Consider the following 11,380-nt stretch of genomic DNA (forward strand, 5'->3'; position numbering starts at 1 on the left):
GGGCGTCGAGGAAGTGAGCGGCATATCTCAAATTTCCGTATAACCATCAACTGACTGACTAACCTGATGGAAGAACTCATAATCAGAGCTCAGTCAAGAATCGCTTACACGCCACCGAAGTGAGAGGTCGTTGCGTTGATCAAGATTTTGATAGGCCACAAGAAAGAGCAATGCCGAATAGTAAATACCCTAGGAAATATTAGTTGAAATAAAATTGAAATGCAGGATTGTTCACTTAAGCCTATCTATATCTATCGATCATTCCTATCGGTGCATTATCATATTGTTATCCCATTCTTCGTATTTGATATATATCCTAACTGAAGCAAAAATAGGTAGATGTAACAAATTTGATCGATGTAGCTTCACTGAAAGACGAGTTCACAAAGGATACTAAGGCAAATAAGTGTATATAGGGAAAAAAATTGATTAATTATGCTGATCAAGCTTATATATACTTCATTCGCTCACAGATGTCTCTGTACAAAGTTTCATCAAGTTAGCTTCAAGAAAAGTCGAGTTCGTTTGGGGTATATAGAATCATGGGTAGATGGTTACAGATATTAAAAGTAGTTCATGCTCAGCAAAAAAATGTACACCTTATAGACTCCAAGACGTATCTATATTAAGTTTTGGTAAGCTAGATCCAATAAAAGTCGAGTTAACATAAGATATAATGACGGAAAGATATATGGGAACATTAAGAAAACTGTTCTAAATATGCTTAACAAGATAATATCCCCTTTATAGGCTATAGAGCTATGGCTAGATATCGATAAATAAAAGTTAAAACCCATCAGAGTCTCGAAATTGCCTTCTACCTGCTGTTACAAACGCTTGCACAACGTTATTTTTACCCGTTTTGTACACATTTACAGGGTATAAATATGCGGATACAGTTACGCATGCGCATACCCCACGTAGCACCAAGCTCTGCTCACTGGTCACTTGAGCAGATCATCTTGCAAGGCCTTGAGTTCATCTTGGAAAAAACAATGCGAAACGCCGACTGCGACGGGGCAGCGGAGGCTGCCGATGACGACGACGGCGACGACGACGGCGACGACGACGTCGACGTCGCCAGCACGTGACCGACGATTGCTCATTAAAAGTCCGCGAGCCGGTTTGAGAGCTGGCCAATCTGTGCGGGCCAATAAGACGAGCTGAATAATGGCTAAAACAGATGCCGATTTCGAGCGGAGCACATCCTGTCCGGGAATTGCCCTGGGGGTTAGCTCAAGGTCGACGCAGGATGCGCAGCAATGCGAGGCAATTGAAATTCTTTTTATGGCCGCCCCATTAAATGCGCACTAATGCGACACTTGCGAGGCGACACGCATTTTATAGCCGCAGGTCTAGCTTGAAATTGAGGCTAAAACCACCGCCAATTGGCAACCACAATTGACCCACACGATGATGGCGGTGGTGTCTGCATACAAATGCGAGCACTTTGCGAAATTTGACAACTCGTCGATTGCGACCGCGATTTGGATTTGGACTTCCTAGCCACTATCAAAGGCTGAACACGTCCGGCTCGCACAAAGAAGCGACCAAAAAATATATGCACGACAAAGTCGAGCAGAATGTTGGCCCAGCGGTGCAGTGGCTATATAAAGCGCAACTGTGGCCCAAAACAGACATTATCAGTCCAGACTCATCCACTAGACAACCACAGCAACATGTTCAAATTCGTAAGTCTCCTGCCACGACCTGAAAACCACTTCAAATATTTGACTGGATGCACTTTGCCTCATTCCCACAGCTCATCATTGCCGCTCTCGTTGCCTGCGCCGTGGCCAAGCCGGGCGTCGTTGCACCACTCGCCGCACCACTGGCCTACGCGAATGCACCACTTTATGCTGCGGGCGGCAGCAGCCAGGTGGATATCCGCAACAACTATGATGGCACCCAATCCTCCTACACCACGGCACCCTTCGAGCTGACACCACCCTACTCCAGCCGCTATGTCTCCGGTATTCCAGCTGCCTATGCCGCCGCCGCCCCATACGCCGCTCCGTACGCCGCTGCTCCTCTGGCCTCGCCATATGCCGCTCCTCTGGTTGCACCATACGCTTCACCCTACACCCTTGGCTCACCCTTTGCCGCTCCCTATGCCGCTCCTTATGCCGCTCCTTATGCCGCACCCTATGCCGCTCCTTATGCCGCGCCCTACAGCTTCCCCGCCCCTGCTCCAGTTGTGGTCTAGACATGTCTTCAAAAAATTGTTTCCCTAGCGAATTTTTTATTAATAAAATCGTGATTTTAAACTAAAAACAATTTGAAAACTTTTTTATCAAATGCTTCTGACTGCAATATATACTCTTCTCTTCAGGTGAAAAAAAAAATGGTTTTGAATGTGGGGAAAAAATCTTCCCAATCCAAAAAAGGTTTCCTATATAGATAGTGGGAGAAATGGGCGTGGAACAGTGAATCAATTTATGAAACGGGTTTATACAAAAATCAATATACAATTTTAAAAATATATACAACTTTGACAAGCAGCCGCATATACCCCCTATATACCCTCTACTTGAAAAGAGCACTCTTTACGTTCAATTTATGTTGTCTGGCCGTCTATCATGTTTTGGCAATATTTTATTAAAATGTCATAATCGTTTTCCATTTTGGCCTCCACACACACACAACTATCGATTATATAAAATCGAGCGGTGCAAGAAGTTATTGGCCCCCTCAAGGCGCCATAAAAGCAAACGCGCCTTCTAAACAAATGCGACGACAACAAAGTCACGATTTGGGCCATGTTGCCTCAAGTCAGCAGTTACCTCATCCGCTGACCAAAAAGCCGTCAAGGGGCCACAAAGAGGTGTGGTGCAGTTGGGTGGCTCAACCGAAAGCAACCGAAAGTGAAGAAGTGCACGTGCAATTTGGCCAGTGGCCAATTAAGCCAGGCTTAAACAAACACTTGCACTATAAATTAATGGCTCCCGGCCAGTGTCAAACATTGTTAGCCGCGTCTTCGACCCGAGCAGTCGCCAGCAACTGAGCACAAGGACAGCACCACCCCCCAACCGCACACAAAAAACCACCAGCAAGATGTGGCAGCTGAAATTGGTAGGACTTTTTTGGCCAAGTGGCTCAAGGCAACAACTTAATAGTTATTAACTCTTTCTCAACAGTCTTTCGTTTTGGCTTTGGCTTTGAGCTGCGCGGAGGCCAAGCCCTCGCACCACTTTGATCATTTCGATCAGCACCTCAATCACTTTGATCAGCACTTGAACCACTTTGATCAGCACTTGAACCACTTTGATCACTTTGAGCCAGTGCATCAGGCGCTGCCGGATCACGTGGACTATGCAGCTCCTCTCCAGCTGCAGGAAACTCTGCTTCCGGCTCCGCTGCCGGCACCAGCCTGGCCCGAACCAGCTCACCTAGCTCCAGCGCCAGCTTGGCCCGAACCAGCTCACCTGGCTCCAGCGCCAGCTTGGCCCGCGCCAGCTCCGTTGGCACCAGCACCACTCTGGTCAGCACCACTCGCACCCGCACCAGCCCCTGTTTGGCCAGCACCAGCACCTGTTTGGCCCGCTCCTGCGGCACTCGCTCCTGCACCACTGCTGCCAGCTGTTCACGCTCATCTGCTGCCAGCGCCAGCACCACTGCTGCCGGCGCCTGCACCAGCCTGCCTGCCGCCGGCTCACGCTCATCTGCTGCCAACCACTGAGTGGCATTTGCCGACAGTGACAAAGGTGCTGCCGCCAGTGCTCGAGGCGGTGCCCTTTGCGCCCAGCTATCGTGCGACACTCGGACCAAAGCGCACCACACACCGCGTATCCATTGGCTACGCTTTTCCCAAGCTGCTGGCTGCACCACACGCCCATTTGCGCGCACTGCCACTGAAGCTAGCGCACCACCATAAACACCATCATTCGCTTTTCTAGGCTCTGTTCGAGTTGGAATTGGAATTGGACTCTGTTATTCATAATACTTTCATACATTGAACCACACCAAAGATGATTTGAGTCGTGTAGCAAATTATAAAATAATGTAAATTATGTATTTAAAGATAAATATAAAAAATGAAAACTTAACAGAAATTCTAATGTTGAGGGTAAATGAAGAGGGCAAAATGGGAAAGAGTACTGAAGAATTTCCATATTTTATAAAGACCTTCTTTCCTGCTCAACTAACTATCTTTAATTCTTTAATTCTATCTAAATATTTATTATACTGCATATATATTTAATTAATAAAACTGGCTATAATAATTCCAAATAATTTTCTTGCTGGCGTGTGTAAAATGCAGACAACACTTGCAAGCGACCAAATCAGGAATTCCAAACACAGAAAGTGACAGTTAACAAAGGGGGGCAGGGGGGGGGCAGGGTAAGAAGTGGGCCAAGGGGAGAGGGCGACAGTTGTACACGCGACAATTGCAGTGAAGAAATTGAATATTAATTATACAGGGAGAGAGGGAGAGAGAGAGAGAGAGAGAGAGAGAGAGAGAGGGAGAGGTGGGAGGAAGAGCCACCACACAGTGTGTCACGTCTGATAAATGTGGCTCATTAGTAGGTGAATATCGATGCCACCAAAGTAATATTAAAAACAAAAAAACGAAAACTTGCCCAACGGCCCGACCGAATGTCGGCCACTAGGCTGTGGTTTATATGTGTGCGTGTGTGTGGTGCGGTGGTGCGGGTGGTGTCGATTTTTTGGCGTGCAATTATGAAAGTGGGCGTCGCTAATACGTAACAGACGGCCAATTGATTATTAAGTACATTAAATGCCCTTCGCAGCAGAGCCTTATGTAGAAAGTCTTGCATGGATTTTTTCGATTGCTTTGGTATGCCCCACCACAACCACCGAAAACAGCCGCAACTCAGTCTGGCAGAATTATAAAAACGCCAGCAATTCGACAATTGGACATCAAAGCTTAGTTAGCACTCAAAGAAACCAACCAAATCAAATCCAAGCAAAATGTTCGCCAAAATTATGGTAAGTCGTCAGCTCCTTTCGCCCAGGATTTGGGTTTTAAAAGTGTGCTCCCTTTGCTCCCTTGCAGCTCGTTGTTGCTCTGTGCGTGGCTGGCGCCCAGGCGGGTCTTCTGCCCTTAGCCGCTGCACCACCAGCTGTTCCGCTGGCCGCCGCCAGCTTTGTGGCGCCCTATGCCTCCAGCTTCAATGCCCATCGGATTAACCATGCTGTGGCCTATCCGGTAGCACCACCTGTTGCTTTGGCTGCTCCAGTGCCACCGGCGCCAGTTGCGTTTGCTGCACCGCACAAGGTCGCCTTTGCTGCTCCTGCCTTGGCACCAGCTCCTGCTTTTGCTCCGGTGGCGGCTCCTCTGGCTGCACCTCTGCCCGCACCACTGGCCACGCCCTTCGGATTTGCTGCGCCCGCGCCTTTGGCCTTTGCCGCGCCCACCAGTTTTGGTCTGCCAGCTGGTGCACCTTTCGCTGCCCCCGTGCCCGCTCCTCTGGCAGTGGCGCCCAGGTACGCGCCCGCGCCCTACTTCTTCTAGATGTGATCCCGAAAATATCCTAGACTAAGCCCAACACACACACACACACTTAGGCCAAACTACAGACTAGAGAGCAAAATGCTTGGCGAATAAATTGTAAATTCACTTTATTTCAATGCTAATCCTAATCCTCGCCAGCGCTAGATCCGCACGCTCTTCACGTGCCCAATGCGCTGGAAGAGCGGCACATGCTCGAAGGGTGTGTGAGAAATGGGCACCGAATCGTAGGTAACATGCGCGATCTTCGTCAGCGGCGCCACAATGGTATAGCCAGGATGTTGTTGCTCCTCCCCCGTGGCGGGCGAATGATGATAAACCACCGCCGTGGGCTGGTGGTACACCAGCGTGGCAGCTTGTGCCTGATGCAGGGCCAACAGCAGCACGAGGATCGAGTGCCTCAGCCAAGAGATTGATGTACGCATTCTGAGAGAGCTGGGATGAACCGTTCCAGTTTCTGACTGCACTTCGACTAAGCGGAGGCTCGAGCGGCGGCTTCTTGAGGCCTGCTCATGTACAGTTAGAAGCTGCTGTCAGTGGGGCTGGTGGCATCTTGAACCGGTTGACGGCATTAACTGGCTGCATTTTTGTTGTCAGATCGGGAACCAGTTGCAACACCGCACACCCAGTGTTCCGCAGTTCACAATCTCCGATACTCCACTCACACGAATTCCCAAAACTCGTTTTCAAGTTCAAGTTTAAACAAGACGCGGATCGCCTGTTGTTGTTGTCATTGTTGTTGTTGTCGTTGTGTTTTTTCCAAGTGTCAGTGACTCTTTTGTCGAGCTTATGAATGTAATTTTAGTTTTTTTATTATACCCTGTACACATTAAAAAACTAGCTTAAATGTGAGTATCATAATCGTAAAGATGATCGCACGAATATAAAAGCGTAGAAAATTATTTTGTTGAACCCATAAAGTTTATCTCTGTGCACACTGACACACAAAACCAATTACTAATTACAGATAAAACCATCTCTATGTGCGGAAAATGAGTGGAAGTACGATTAGTTTAAATTTGAAGAACATCATTTGGTCTGGAAAGAACCTGATAAATATATATACAAATGTATATTGTTGAGTACGATCAAAAAAAATAAATATTTGCGTATGATCAAGATTTATAATTTTCCCATGTTCCGTTCCCTTGTAAGAAACCCTTAAGCTCTGGGCTTCTTAATGCTGAGAGATCAGAATATTTTATAAAATTGAATCGGTCTCATTTAATTTTGCCCAACTAGGTTTTAGCCTAGGTTTTCTTGAATATCCATTCACAAGTTTGTTAGCTATTCAATAATCGGATTCATACAATGCAATAGAAAGAAACAACTTTTACAGGGCATCTCCTAGTCGCGCACTCTTACATCTAGCAACGCGAGCTTCTTCTTGCTAACGCTTATAGTTAGTTAGTGACTGAGCTATTTTAGTAGGTTTTTAGTTGCCATTGTTTATTGGGGTTTATTGTCTTAAAAGACTCGCTGGTTGCCCAATCTCTTTACGATCGACAGTTCGGGCATAGAGAATTGATTGCAGATCTCTTTGTTGGATCTGCTCTTTATACATAAATTATTGCGTCACATGACTCGAATGCCCGGTGTGGCATAAATTGAGAGCTCATTGACCTTATTTTTAAGCATGAATTTAATTTAATTTGATTTTCTTTTTGTTTAAGTTGCGGTCAATCGATTCTAGCTGCAAAAGAAAAACGATTTTGTTTAGGCAGCGCCAAAAGTGGCCGCAGCCACGCCCAAAGCTGTACACTTAATGGGCGACATGTTGCCGCGTGGCGTGCGACTTGTCGCATGTTGCAAATTCAACACTTGCCCAATTTACGCATGCGTGCCGGTCCACATTGCGTATGAGCAATGCCTGATTGCTGCGATCGCACGCGAACCGGGTGAAAAGTCTTTGACCAAAAAACACACAAAGTAGATTAACAGAAGCAGCCACAAATGGTGTCCAAATGAGGCGCCCATTAGATCATCGACAGGCAGGCCCAATTTTGGGTGGCAGCTCAGCTGGTTCCTAGTTGCAGGCGTAGTATAAAAGACGCCAGCTTCGAGCAACTGCAGCAGCACAAGCCCAACAGAGCTTCTGGAGTAAATCACGTGGCTGGCAGACGCACAAGCTAACAGCAACAAAATGCACAAGGGAGTAAGTAGCCGCAGCAAGTCGATGCCATATAGCTAACCCATTCCTAATCCTGGCCAGCTTTTACTGCTGGTTGCAGTTGGATTAACCTGCTGTCTGGCAGCACCGGCGCCAGAGCCCGCACCGGCTCCCGCTCCCGCTCCCGCTCCCGCGCCGGCACCAGAGCCCAGTTTTGGACATGACTATCATCTCGGCTATGGCGGTCTGGGCCTGGGCCTGGGCCACTACGGTGGACACTACGGCGGACACTACGGCGGACACTATGGCGGCTATGGACTCGGCCTGGGCCTAGGCCTGGGCTATCATGCGCCCATCATCAAGACCATTGGCCCGCCCATCATTTCGAAGACCATCATTGGCAAGAGCTATCTGGGCGGCTACGGCTATGGCTTGGGACACGGCTATCTGGGCGGCTACGGACACGGCCTGTATGGGCATGGCCTGGGCCTGGGCTTGGGCCTGGGCTATGGCCATGGCTATGGCTGGTAAACGCAGCTTTAAATTGCCTGGGAACGTGTGAGAGTTGAAATCGAGTCAGTTTCGTCAGCTTTAGGTCTAAGCAATTAATCCAGCGATCAGTCAAACAAACGTATCAAATAAATTTCTAGCTCGCTCGCGAAGATTAATCCGAGTTTTTTGATCAAATACGAAATATAATTAATATTCAAATTCACTTTCTCTCAGAGGTTGACAATTTTTGACGGGCAAGTTTGCTGCCAACGAAACGAAAAGCAATAAAAGCAAACGATTTTTGGGCTGAGCCTCCCTACCAGCCATGGCCCAGGCTCAGGGCAGGAGCAGCATACGATCTATAGCCCAGACCCAGAGGAGCAGCGAGTGGTCCATGTGCCAGGCCGAGTGGTGCATGTGCCAGGCCGAGTGGTCCATGTGCCAGGCCGAGTGGTGCATGTGCCAGAGCTGGCGAAGCATAGCTAATCCTGGGTCCAAGACCATAGGCAGAGTAGGCGGGTGCAGCCAGTGGAGCGTGAGCCAGAGCTGGCGCGGCATAGCTATACCTGGGACCCAAGCCATACGAACCAAGCGAGGGCGCGCCCAAGGCGTGGCCATAGGAGATGGCCGGTGCGGCGGCCAAAGGCAAACCCGGACCCGCGGCCAAGCCACCCAAATAGCCAGGAGCAGCAGCAGCGCTGGCCAAGCAGCAGAAGGCGACAACGAACTGTGGGACGAGTTTGAGCCTAGCATTATTATTATTTGTGGAGGCAACTCCAGGTGGCACGACTTACGTATTTGAACATGTTGTTGTTGGAGAGTTGTTTGGCTGATTTACTCGTGGCGAGAACACAAAGTTTAATAATGCCTGCCAACTGGGCTCAAATGCTTTTATAGCCAAATCGAGTCAGGCCCAAAAGCCCCACGAGAACGGCCCAAACTGCACTTTTACTTTTGTTGGAGGCTGCGAAACCTCGTGTTGCACATGCAAAGTGCAACTCGTGGATGCAGTTGGCATCGGGTCTGTGTGTGTGTGTGTGTGTGTGTGTGCGTGTGTGTGTGTGTGTGTGTGTCGGGTCAGGCCCAGTTTATGCTGCTGCGTTGGAGACCCGCCCAAAAGTTGCCAACACGGCCAATGCGGATGTTTGGAATCATTTCTGCGACTCTGTTTATATGCCAGCTAAACATATATACAGATATATAAACAGATATATATCATAAAAATCTGTGTGTGAAAAAATAAATAAAACTAAATTGCATTTGAACGAGTTTCCGAAAACATTTAAGAACTGGTCGCTGGTGCGTGTTGCGCCCGAGATATTGTCTGATATTTATCTTCCAAGCGAACGGTTCGAGCAATGCGTAAATTGGCCATTTAGCAGGATTTTTTCAAGATTAAGTCTTAATTACAGCGTTTGCTTATAGGAAAATTGCTTTGTCGCTGCGACTCAGCTCTATGCACACAAAAGAATTTAAGAATTTTGAAAAAACTGAAAAAATCGCATGGGAAACTCACAGAACTTTTCTGATATTTAGTACAGATAGGCTAGCTAAGGACTTCTGAAGTAAACCTTTGACAAGTTCTCTGCATAAGCTGAAATCGGAGCTGATTTAAGGAAATTAGATGCAATATTGTATTTTAGCTGAGATGAAACTGTGGAATATTTAAAAATATTTCATCAGTATAGACATTAATTGGGATACATAAAAAAATATATATATCAGTTTGATCTAGAATTTAAAGAACATATTCTTGGTTTAAGGAAGCTCAACAAATAATATGAAAAGCTGAGAATATCTTATGATATTATATGCCTCTCTCTATAAAAACATAAATAATACCTTATATTATCAATGAGTGGAGGGTATATATATCTGAGACATTCCGATAACTCTTCCATAGCTCAGCTCTGATCAATTTTAAGGGTAAATCTTTTGCTTACCGAAAACATATCAACAAATTATGTTAACTCGATACTCCTCGAAATTTCGTTCTCCAAAAATATCTTAAATATATATCTTATATAAAAATAGCTTCAATTCTTCGAAGCTCTATCAACACCATGAAGTTCCCTATTTTTCGCTCAGTGTACTTGTCATAATGCGAGTCGTTGTGTTGATTGCTCGGGCCGGACTTCTAGATAAATTTTATCTAGGGCAGCCAGTTGTCGATAACCGATGTTTGTCTCGAGCCTAGCGGCTGGTGCAGCCGCCAGAGGCGTCGCAAGGTCAGCGTGAAAGAGGGGCATACGCCAGCTGCCCCTGCCCCTTTGTGGTGCGCCGCTGGGCAAGCACTTTAAATGTAATCATAAATTCAGAGCTATCAAATGCGAGCACAATGCAAATTGTTGCTGTAATAATTCTAATACACAAAGTTGTTGCTGTTGTTGTTGTTGTTGTTGTGGCTGACAGTTAATTGCCAGATACCCCTCCGCAGCAGCCCGCCCCACGCCCCACGCATAAATCAGACTAAAGTTTACGTAAACTTAAAAGCCCAAGATTTTAAAGTGCCCGCCGGCTACCTGCACCACTGCACCACATGCACCACCTGCCCGCTTGGCCACTCGCTACGCCCTGCGGAGCAACTCGAAATTGACTGCGTAAATCTTAGCTGCCTTCCCCCTCCACAACTCCTCCCGCTTGCAAATGGAAAGGCGCCCGGGTGACAATGGAGGTGGCCAACGCCAGACTCTGGGTAATTGCAGCGGGCTGTGATTATGCGTAACTTACGCCCAGGCAAAATATTTGCATACAAATGCGCCCGGCAAGTGGGCGAATATTTTGTATCATTTTTTTTGGCTACTTTGCGGGCACTGTAGCCGGTTTGTTTACAGTGACTGGGTACAGTGAGCGCCAAAAAATTAAATTCAATTAAAATTTTGTCACTTGTGCAACGCGTCGATTAAAATCGACCTTTATTGATGTCTGCACAAATTGAACAAGTCAGAACGGTTGGGCAGTTGCCTAATTGTTGTCACTGTGTTCGTTAACTAAACGGCAGCACTGTAGCCATTTAAAAAATAAATAGCTAGCAGCAGGAGGGAAGCTGATTAAAACGTGCGATCGCAGAGAAAACGAGTTGCCTGGGAAACATAGTCGCATTAAGCTATACCAATTATAAAGGCGTTGCTGTGGGCGTGGTCGATTCGCCCTGCAAGCAAATGAGCCGAGGCAAAATTTAATACCAATTTGTAGGCGTCAAAAATCATGCAAAGCGCACTCGAGAACTCGCCGAAAAACGGCATTTGATTTAATTTGCAATCAGCTAGACATTTAAACATTTAATGAAATGCATTTTCTGATGG

The 11,380-nt window shown here is 47.0% G+C and overlaps 6 protein-coding genes across 6 annotated transcripts; 4 read left to right on the forward strand and 2 right to left on the reverse strand.

Moving 5' to 3' along the window:
- Positions 1–1,574: 1,574 nt before the first annotated feature.
- Positions 1,575–2,206, forward strand: LOC135431333 (cyclin-dependent kinase inhibitor 1C). Its single transcript, XM_064686420.1, has 2 exons — positions 1,575–1,691; positions 1,763–2,206. Exons 1-2 carry the CDS (start codon positions 1,584–1,586, stop codon positions 2,204–2,206), a joined length of 552 nt encoding a protein of 183 aa, XP_064542490.1. The 5' UTR covers positions 1,575–1,583.
- An 848-nt stretch (positions 2,207–3,054) lies between these two features.
- Positions 3,055–3,896, forward strand: LOC135432360 (uncharacterized). The gene is made up of 3 exons (XM_064688030.1): positions 3,055–3,072; positions 3,138–3,581; positions 3,681–3,896. The coding sequence occupies exons 1-3, from the start codon at positions 3,055–3,057 to the stop codon at positions 3,894–3,896; spliced, it is 678 nt and encodes a 225-aa protein (XP_064544100.1).
- A 1,036-nt stretch (positions 3,897–4,932) lies between these two features.
- Positions 4,933–5,476, forward strand: LOC135430681 (cyclin-dependent kinase inhibitor 1C). Its single transcript, XM_064685449.1, has 2 exons — positions 4,933–4,950; positions 5,018–5,476. Exons 1-2 carry the CDS (start codon positions 4,933–4,935, stop codon positions 5,474–5,476), a joined length of 477 nt encoding a protein of 158 aa, XP_064541519.1.
- Positions 5,477–5,616: 140 nt separating this feature from the next.
- Positions 5,617–6,111, reverse strand: LOC135432367 (uncharacterized). Its single transcript, XM_064688039.1, has one exon. The coding sequence runs from the start codon at positions 5,896–5,898 to the stop codon at positions 5,617–5,619; it is 282 nt and encodes a 93-aa protein (XP_064544109.1). The 5' UTR covers positions 5,899–6,111.
- A 1,505-nt stretch (positions 6,112–7,616) lies between these two features.
- Positions 7,617–8,114, forward strand: LOC135432378 (keratin-associated protein 19-2). The gene is made up of 2 exons (XM_064688049.1): positions 7,617–7,628; positions 7,686–8,114. Exons 1-2 carry the CDS (start codon positions 7,617–7,619, stop codon positions 8,112–8,114), a joined length of 441 nt encoding a protein of 146 aa, XP_064544119.1.
- Positions 8,115–8,391: 277 nt separating this feature from the next.
- LOC135430304 (cuticle protein 16.5) lies at positions 8,392–8,881 on the reverse strand. Its single transcript, XM_064684917.1, has 2 exons — positions 8,870–8,881; positions 8,392–8,802 (listed from the first exon to the last, which is right to left on the reverse strand). The coding sequence occupies exons 1-2, from the start codon at positions 8,879–8,881 to the stop codon at positions 8,392–8,394; spliced, it is 423 nt and encodes a 140-aa protein (XP_064540987.1).
- Positions 8,882–11,380: the final 2,499 nt, after the last annotated feature.

Source organism: Drosophila montana, unplaced genomic scaffold (genome assembly GCF_035044405.1).
Source record: "Drosophila montana isolate Dmon_TW-CO22-7 unplaced genomic scaffold, ASM3504440v1 contig_1455_1, whole genome shotgun sequence".
Classification (NCBI taxonomy): Eukaryota; Metazoa; Arthropoda; class Insecta; order Diptera; family Drosophilidae; genus Drosophila; species Drosophila montana.

Bases quoted from the DNA above. Each gene is read 5' to 3' on its own strand.
- LOC135431333 (XM_064686420.1), top strand. From the start codon at position 1,584: ATGTTGGCCCAGCGGTGCAGTGGCTATATAAAGCGCAACTGTGGCCCA. The intron at 1,692-1,762 runs GTAAGTCTCCTG...TCATTCCCACAG, and splicing joins ACAGCAACATGTTCAAATTC to CTCATCATTGCCGCTCTCGT.
- LOC135432360 (XM_064688030.1), top strand. The intron at 3,582-3,680 runs GTTCACGCTCAT...CCAACCACTGAG, and splicing joins CTGCACCACTGCTGCCAGCT to TGGCATTTGCCGACAGTGAC.
- LOC135432367 (XM_064688039.1), bottom strand. From the start codon at position 5,898: ATGCGTACATCAATCTCTTGGCTGAGGCACTCGATCCTCGTGCTGCTG.